This window comes from Ylistrum balloti, unplaced genomic scaffold (genome assembly GCF_031769215.1).
Source record: "Ylistrum balloti isolate Yb309-2 unplaced genomic scaffold, AGI_CSIRO_Ybal_v1 Utg370060, whole genome shotgun sequence".
In the NCBI taxonomy this organism is placed as follows: domain Eukaryota; kingdom Metazoa; phylum Mollusca; class Bivalvia; order Pectinida; family Pectinidae; genus Ylistrum; species Ylistrum balloti.
In genome coordinates this window covers 1-9,755 of record NW_026782108.1, presented here as the reverse complement: position 1 = coordinate 9,755, position 9,755 = coordinate 1, and the positions used below count along the sequence as shown (strand labels likewise).

Here is a 9,755-nt window from a genome sequence, read left to right as displayed (position 1 = left end):
ACTCCGATGAATATATGCTGTCAGCACCGAAAATTGAATAAGCACCTGTTGCATCTGTTTTTATGCTTTGTTTTTAGCTTGTTTTTCATGAATGTCTTTTCAACTCTGGGTGATTAATGACAAATATTAACACTCTTCGCTCAAACAATAAGGAGTTAACCAGGTGTTCGCCGTTTTACCATGAGATATTGAACTTTGAAAAATGGCATATTTCTTCTTGTGTTTGCTACTTTCGAATATATCACACACTTAGGTAGTATCAATACAACTACATTTTGTTGTCATTATTGTCAAGATGGTTACTATGACAACGCTGATACCTCCCCATGGTTCTTTTTATAACGTCTAAAAGCGCTCGTTTTTTCTGAAATGTTTAGTAAATTGTAGCTTTACGTTCTATTAACAGACGGGGTCACTTAAGGACGTTAAGGATTGCGGAGGAAAGCCTGGGCTCTCGGAGAAAAACCACCGAGCTGAGCTGAGTACCTTACGAATGCCCCTCGAACCCGTTACCCAGAGGTTAGTGATAAAAATAGTCATACGCCTTAACCACTCGCCATCGCGGATCCACCCGTAAAATGAAAGTATGTAAAGCTTACTATAGATGTAAAGGAGGTTCGAGATATTTCAACACTTATAAAGTCATGAAAATAGTCGGTTTCCACATATGTTTTATTATAAGAAACCTAATATTGTCAGTACGTCCTTATGTTGAGATAATAGCAGCTGTACTTGAAATTCTGATGACATAACATTTGAAGGATGGACCCCAGTTTCGAAGGTTTTCAATCAGCGTTTGAGGTAATATTCGTACATAAGAGCTTTGTTCAACGTTCAAGACATATATATTATATATGTACAATGTATGCCTAGTAATAGATGAAAAGTAATAGTAAGCTGATGAAAAGAATAAAAATGAAGAAAAAACAAATACGCTGGCTTTGAACACTTTCCTGCTCATGATTGCATATTCAATCAATACAGGAAATGGCGGTAAACACAACAGCAAGTGCCGACCAGTGTTAGTTTGAATCTGATATGTTTATGACTTTTTTTTCACTCAAAAAGTATTATGATTTTGTGAATAGTCTTATTTTAAGTATTAAAAATCTTGCCCAAAACCAAACGCTTGGAAAAAATAACGAAATCTAACCATATAGCTTTTTTTTTAATTTATTTTATCTTTCAAAAGATTTTCAACATGTAATATTAACAAATAACATGTACCATGCATGCACCCTTACAACCGCCATCATCATCATCATCATCATCATCATCATCATCATCATCATCATCATCATCATCATCATCATCATCATCATCACCATCACCATCATCAGTGTCACTCAGGCGCCACACCATCAGTGTCACCCAGACGCCATAACATCAGTGTCACTCAGACGCTACACAACAGTGTCACTCAGGCGCTACAATATCAGTGTCAATCAGGCTCTACAATATCATTCGTGCACCCGCCACACAACAGTGTCACTCAGGCGCTACAATATCAGTGTCAATCAGGCGCTACAATATCAGTGTCACTCATGCAGGCGCCATAATATCAGTGTCACTCAGGTGCTATAATAACAGTGTCACAACTTATGCACGCGCCACAACATCAGTGTCACTCCGGCACTACAATATCAGTATCACTCATGCACGCGCCACAACATCAGTGTTTCTCAAGCCCTACAATATCAGTGTCACTCATGCAGGCGCCATAACATCAGTGTCACTCAGGCGCTACAATAACAGTGTCATAACTTATGCAAGCGCCACAACATCAGTGTCACTAAGGCGCTACAATATCTGTGTCGCTCATGCACGCGCTACATCATCAGTGTCACTCAGGCACTACAGTATTAGTGTCACTCGTGCAGGCGCCTTAACATCAGTGTTACTCAGGATTTAAAATAACAGTGTCACCACTTATGCACGCGTACAACATCAGTGTCACTCAGGCGCTAAAAAAAAGTCATAGCCACGTTTAACTTCAACAGTAAGAAAACGCATACAGAGAATACAGTTGATCACATCAATATTTCAGGAAAGAAATGAGACAAGCACATATTGACCTACTAAGTGCTGTCATACGCGACAATAAAGCGATCAAATCTGTTTCTACTTCAGTCGACCATAGTAATGTACTTGTTTACAGCTTAAGTGCTGTGAAGTCAAAAATGATTTATCTCTATATACTGACTATGACAGAGCTATACTCACACGTCATTTCGTGCTCCTAACGGAGCCGCCATTGAAACAGTATATTAGCAATTATCATGGCAATAACGTCGATTCCTAGAGTCTCCGATGGTATTTTTGCTGATATTAATGGAATTTATTATTCATAAAATGTATATATCGTACGTAAATGTACTGGTTTCTTTCTCTGCAGTGTTTATCAAAATGAATTACTTACCTACGTGTTTTCTAGCAAACATGTTGTGCATTCATCCCCATTTACGTATAAATAGCAATCTGGAAATATCACGTGCTTCAAAATGTTACGTGACAGAGGGTTTTTAATTTACAATACACTATTTATTGTTATTTAGACATGTTTAAAAGTGATATCAGTATGTATTGTTAGATGTAATGACAAAAGAAATATCATACAGCTGTTTCATTTTTCTAAGACAAAAACAAAACAAAAAAAAAACAAAAGAAAAAAAAGAAAGAAATTAATAAATCAATAAATCAATATAATCAAAGCACAAAAACAAAAAAACAAAAAAAAATCACAAAAAAATAAAATTAAAACACAAAAACATGTTTTTTATTTCTTAATTTACAAAGGACATTAAAATTTAAAGATAAATAAATAAATAAATATAACAATAACAAAAAAAGAAAACAAACAAAAACGCCAAATAAACACACCTGAGTGTTTTCCTGGAATTCTTCGCAATGGAAATTTTCCTATAAACAACATACCAATGCTCTATCTAGAAAGTAATAAAGTACCAGACAAAATAATCAGCAAGACAGACCTATAAAACAACTAGACTTAATTAAGTCAAATAAATATCTTTGTCACATGATTGTCCCCAGAGAAGAACGAGTTTATAATTTATCCTGTACAAAGATAATAGAGCAAAGATAATGCACAATTTATTAACCCTTATAGTTTCAGAATTTATAGAACTCACGTCAACATGCATTGTAAAAGGATGAAACAACTGCCTGACACAGTTTCAATCTTTATTCGATTCTGATGTATCTAAATCTGCATTAAAAGATGTTGTTCTCGTGTGTATCTATTCTACGATCCTTAAAAGAAATTCAGTAAGATGGAGATGCCCAGCTCCGTAACACACTGATTACAAACATTAAACACTATATAACATTGTATATATGAATCAAAATGGTGCACTGGAGGGTGAAATATTATGACTCTCTACAATTCATTGTAAGAACAAAGTTGGAAATCGGAATGAATCCGGATTTCTGCACTCTTCTTTAATAATTCAAAAATTTAAAAAATTTCAGTTAAATATGTCATGATAGTACACCAATCAATATTCAAACTTTCAAGTTTTCATTTCGAAAGAATGCGACTTGATGGAGAAATAATCAAAGGTTTGATATTCTTAATTTATAGCAAAGACTTTTAAAAAGATTTTTCTGACTTCCTGACGATCTAATTTTAGTGAAGCTAAAGTAAATATCCACAGAATGTCCTACATCTTGACCCTTGTTATTACTTTTTAATCCTGTGTATTTATTTTTTATAAAATTCCATAAAAGACACGTATGTGAATTAACACATTTGAATGCAAATATTACGAAAACATTAAGAAAACGCAAGGTTCTTCGACTCATTCAAAACCAAAACGAAAAACTGTCATTGAAAACAACAATGTTCCACCTATTCCACCTCCGGGTGATTATTCCAAATTCAACACCGGTATGTACATTTTGAACTTCAACAACTTTTGTTCCCTCTGTAAAGAAAGCATGCTTGAAATGAAGATGGCCTCAAATGAAAGCTGTTATTGTTGCCATAGAGATAAAAAACAAATAGAAATTAGTTCGGCCCCAAACAATATTGATCCTGTAACGGTACCAGATGAAGTTAACAATCCAGCATCTTGACCGTTTTACAGTGTAATAGAGTGTAAAGACCCTGACCTCATTTTCCTACAATTTTTGTCCACTTTAAAAGGGTATTCTTCTAATACAAAATTTATTGAGGCTTCTTCTGTCTATTATTCTTCAAATACAAAGTTGTGTGTCTCCTCTCTCTCTCTCTCTCTCTCTCTCTCTCTCTCTCTCTCTCTCTCTCTCTCTCTCTCTCTCTCTCTCTCTCTCTCTCTCTCTCTCTCTCTCTCTCTCTTCCCATCTCTTCTTTTCTCTTTCCCTGTCTGTCCACTAGGAGGGTGTGTGTATATGTGATTGTTTGTGCGTGAGTGTGTGGGTGGGCGAGTGTGTGATGTGTGTGATATGGCGTGTGTGTGTTAGGGTGTGTGTGTGTTGTAATACATTGTAGATAGCTGAACTTGTATAGACTTTAAAGTGATTATATTGAGTCATACATGCAAAAACACTTAACTGCAAATCTGATGATATTGATGATCATGATGATGATGGATGAATTATATTATTGTTGATGATCATGATGATGATGGATGTGTAATGTTATTGATGATGATGATGATGATGATGATGATGATGATGATGATGATGATGATGATGAATGGATGACAATGATGATCAAGTCTTATGATACTGATGATCATGATGATAATGGATATATTATGTATTATGTCTACAATGTATTAGAAAATAGAAAACATCCAGCATCTTGACACATGTTTTCACTTTTTTCAACCTGTGTCTTTACATGCATGAAAGTCACTGAGGTGAATTAGCACATATAAATGCAAATTTACAATTGGATATATCAGAAGTAAATAATTAATTAGACACCATACACTTTAAATCTCACACAGATGTTTGTAAGACTCGTCAGGGATGCTTATGGCCTAATTGTTGAAGCGTTGGAGGCGACTGATAAAAACATGAAAGTGTCAATTAAAATTTTCAATAACGAAAATGATCTATTGTTATCATCGTTATCCTTTTATTTTCCTTGTCCTTTTTCAGGTAAAATTGTCTTTTGTATATAAATTGTCCTAGTTTTATTGAATTTGAGTTTAAATTATGATTCTGTTGACATGTTGGTATTTTCTGTGTTGCCTCCATGATACAATGGCGTTGCAATCAGAATGTGTAAAGCAAGAGAAACACAAGATTCAGTTACACGATTTCTGAGAGATCTAAGGAACATATAATTTATTCATAGAAAAGCAAAATAAATTTCTAAAACATAAACAGTAGACTTTTTGAGTAAAGAAATGAGGCAATGAAGGGAAATGTATTTAGTATTCACTAATAGTTTCAAATTGTTCCAGAATAAAATTGCATATCTAAATCGCCCAGGAGACGTCATTCAGACACGTATGGAAGACATACATCTTTACGTGGTCATCAGCAGTGAACGGCGATGTGAAGCAATTCACCTCTAGTAAAACCATTCGCCTATTACCACCAATACTAAACGCTTTCAATTAAATATGTCTAAAGGTTAAATGTTATTATAACCTCGTGGATGTTGAACATTTTCAAATATTCATTAAAAATATTTTCATCGCAATCTCCTAATAGAAATAAGTTTTCATCACAAAACTAAGAAGAAGCAACTGGCAATCACTTATAAGTTTTAAATATGTGTTCATATTTTGCACCTAGACGAATTGATGGATAATTAGCTGTGGACGTTTAGATAAATATGCCACAGCTCTTTACATTAGATAATTGATATACCTGATCGGTCATCACCAGGGAAGATTTATCATAGAACTGAGGATACTTCTCACTAAACCTTGTTCTAAATTGTGTGATCTTATCAAACCAATCATTCGCCGTGTAGATAGTTACGTCAGTGACTAGATAAGTAGAGCAACAGATAAGCTATATATATGTACATTATTTCAGAGGCGTTTCTTCTCTGTGGCAAGTTTTCAGAATCTCTGGGATTTACTACCAGATCGGATTTCAGGACTTGTACAACAGGTATTTTCATTTATGATATTGTGAGAAATCATACTGACAACAATATTTTTTGAGGCTCTCGTCGGCCAGTGAGATCATGTCATTTAATAAACAGATAAATAGAACAAGGAACTAAAATGTCTACTGTATTCAGCAGTATAGATGATCATTAACAAGTGTACAAGTATGTATAAGAACAACGTCTACAGTGTTACATAGGTACTACATTGTGAAGACTTTGTAGAATACATTAGTGACCTCTTGATTTACCTTTAGATAACACACGATTCAAAGTAATGCATTACGAGAAGGAAGATATTTCGCCAACGTTATATCCGGACCGGCCGCACGGAAGTGACGAGGCTAAAAATAGATCGCTCCACCTTGACAACTACATGCACTAAAATAAACAACACAAATAAAATATCAATATCATCACTCACTCATAGATACAAAAGTACCAAAAACAAACTGTAACTCCGTGAAAACATTAATGAGATTTTGGTAAGTCCTACAATTTCACCTCGAGACCATCGATCCGTATCTATTGCAAATCTGAACTTTCTAGTTAAACTTTGCTTAAAATATACACCTTGAGAATTTAAATCAAAACAGATTTTTCCTTTTGTAAAAATAAACCTTCTCGTACTTATGTCCACTTATATTCTTGGGTTTTTTTTCAGATAAAATTCACGTTTTTTCCCCGATGTAAACAGATTAAAACAAAGCTAGCATCACTCTAGTGTATATGTATGAATAGGTGTATATATTGTACCAATGCGGAGATACATGTTCTTCAATCCTCGCCTGGTGAAGTAAATTCGACGTTCTGGATATTGTAACCGCTATATAAACAGTACAAGTGATGTAGTTTTTTCACTTTTTATCTAATCTTATACAACTATTGATGATTGATATTTTATTGTTACACAGAGAGAACCTCCAGGAGGCACTTACCTGAAATCTACATCACTGCTGCGCTTTGGTAGTACCATGGCAACATCCGCTGACCTCTCCAATCTAAAAGGTCAACTTCATGTCAGAGCTAAAGGTCATGACAAGTGTCCCAGCCACAAGAAAAACCAAGTGGTATTTTTATGTCAGGACTGTGACCTCCTGATTTGTACTACCTGTTCTATTAAAACACATAAGACTCATAATAACAGTTTCGTCGAAATTTCAGAAACTACTCAACAGAACAAAAATAAAGTTCGGGACTTTGTTTGTGAAAATGAGAACAAAAGAATTCCGAAACTTCATGTGGAAAAGAAATCAGCCGAGGAACGTCTTTCAACTTTAAAATCTAAATACAAAAACATTCGTGATCAAATGAAATTAGAACGAGATCAATGTAAAGATTTATTAGATAGAATAACAGAGGATTACCTAACATCATGTGACAAGATGGAGGACGCAGAAACTGAGCTACTTACGTCACATATCACAGACCTTGACGAGAGGATAGACACTTTGGTGAAACTTTCATCAGAGTGTAAGCAGACCCTCCAGACAGGAACTGATGTACTAGTGTATGACTCGGCAACAGAAGTCCGGGACATGGACATCAACATCCCACGGATACCCGACACAGGTATGATAGAGTTTACTCCAAGTAAGGACAAGCTAAGTCACCTGAAGCAGGCCATGGGGGTGATAGAGACATCTACTGACCATCTCCGGGCAGTATCAGCAACTGGTGGTCATTATAACCGAGGTCCAGTAGTAAAACAAAACCAGTCTACAGAGTTAGGCCAAACGTCCACTAAGGCTGTACAGCACTTTAAACTGTGTAATAGTCCAACGATTATATCAAAGTTCTCATACAGGGATAAGATCTCATCAGTCTGTCCTATAACGGAGGGACGTGCCTGGCTGTGTAATATAAAAACCAGTACACTAAATCTCATCAACAACAAAGGGGAAGTCTTACAGCAGATACAACACAACAGTAACATCAGAGACATCAGTCTAGATCCCATCACAGGTTGTCTGTGGTTCTGTTGTTTCGAGGAGAGGACTATCTATGAAGTATCTACATCATCTACGCCTGTCAGAAGATTTACTACAGAGTATTACCCACACAAACTGTCTGTGACCAGGGAGGGACGGGTTGTGGTGGGTACAGGGGGAAGACAGGGGTACAAGGTAGTGATATACACAACAGGTGGTCAGGTGTTACATACAGTCATTGTAGAGAGGTCAGGGTCGGGTGGGGTACGATCCATCACACAGTGTCCTGTTACAGGTAACATAGCTGTAATGAGTTGTAAACTAATCAGTGAAGACGGCAGTGATCCAGACAACTACACGTGTCACATCATTGTGTATAACCCAACACTCCAGCCTCTGGTCCACTACCGTGGGGAGGGGATACAGACACAGGAGACGGTCACACCTGACAAGTTTCATCCGATCACAGTGGTATACGACAGTAAGGGTAATATTGTTATTCCTGACTGGAACAGGAAAACAATAGAACTAATAACTGGAGATGGGAAGTACATAAAAACACTCCACACAAACAAAGGACAACAAGGAGTAGTAGGTATACAGAGTGATGATGTGTTGTGGTCACGCGTAGTGTTAGATACTGGAGAGACGGGATTCAAACTCCTCAAGTATTATAGTGACTAAAGGGAGTGAATCTTAGGTGACGAGTCAGGAGATATAGAATATTAGTTAATTGACATTATTATGGTCTGTTAGAGACATCACTACCGGTGAGACATTTTCATATGACAAACATTCTCCATTTTATGTAAAGGACGATTTGTGGTTATCTGCTTACGTGATTAAGATTCTGCAGCTGATCATACTTGTAGAAGCCTTCAGATAACCATTAGCAAATGTTCTCTTTTAATGAAAGAATATGTGTAAACACGATTTAAAGTTAACAAACACTACCAAAACATGTACAATTTCACTTACCCGTGACATTTATCAGATTTTTTTTAATCACAGTATTTTAGTTCACACTAGAATGATCAAATATGTTTGATATTATAATAAAGATCAAGGCTCGAATTTGAAATACCAATATCGTACATTTTCCCGCGTTCGTCACAGCAGTGGCTTTTTTTTTATTTGATGTCTGTTGCAGAATTTTATTATCTTTCCGTTGACATGAACGGAATAACATCCGTGTGCATCAATATTGTTCGATTGATCAGCATGTAATCAAATAGATGTCCCCGCTACTAAAGTGCATTTATTCATTAACGTACGCGTGTACATTATGAATAAGGTTTTAGGACAGAAGGTTTTTACATTCATTTACTTTTAATTGTTGTGGTATATGATCTTCTCCGGTACTCCCCCTCCCTACTCCCCCTCTAATAATGCGTACACATTTTAATTATCTTCTCACATAGGTATTTTAATCCACCAACTCAACATTAAAAGCTTCTACTCCAAACGTGTTAGGCTAGTTTTGACTAAACTTTAGCTGGATCATCAGTAGTACATGGGGATCTCAATTCATGAAATTTATACGGCCCTGCCTCCAGAGGCATTAGGGGGGGGGGGATAGGTCAAAAATTGGGTAATTCAAAAATATATTATTATAAGCACCAAGAAGTCCTAGAAATTATGAAATTGGTGCCCACGGGGTAAAAAGGTCAAATGATAGGTCAGAGTCAATATTTTATGATCGTTGTGCAAATATATATTTATGCAGTTTGATCTTCACCAAAACCACTGGG

At 36.0% G+C, this 9,755-nt stretch overlaps 1 protein-coding gene across 1 annotated transcript; it reads left to right on the top strand.

Moving 5' to 3' along the window:
• The first annotated feature begins 6,023 nt into the window (after positions 1-6,023).
• Positions 6,024-8,688, top strand: LOC132549506 (tripartite motif-containing protein 2-like). The gene is made up of 2 exons (XM_060213445.1): positions 6,024-6,075; positions 6,988-8,688. The coding sequence occupies exon 2, from the start codon at positions 7,048-7,050 to the stop codon at positions 8,686-8,688; it is 1,641 nt and encodes a 546-aa protein (XP_060069428.1). The 5' UTR covers positions 6,024-6,075; positions 6,988-7,047.
• The last annotated feature ends 1,067 nt before the right edge of the window (positions 8,689-9,755 follow it).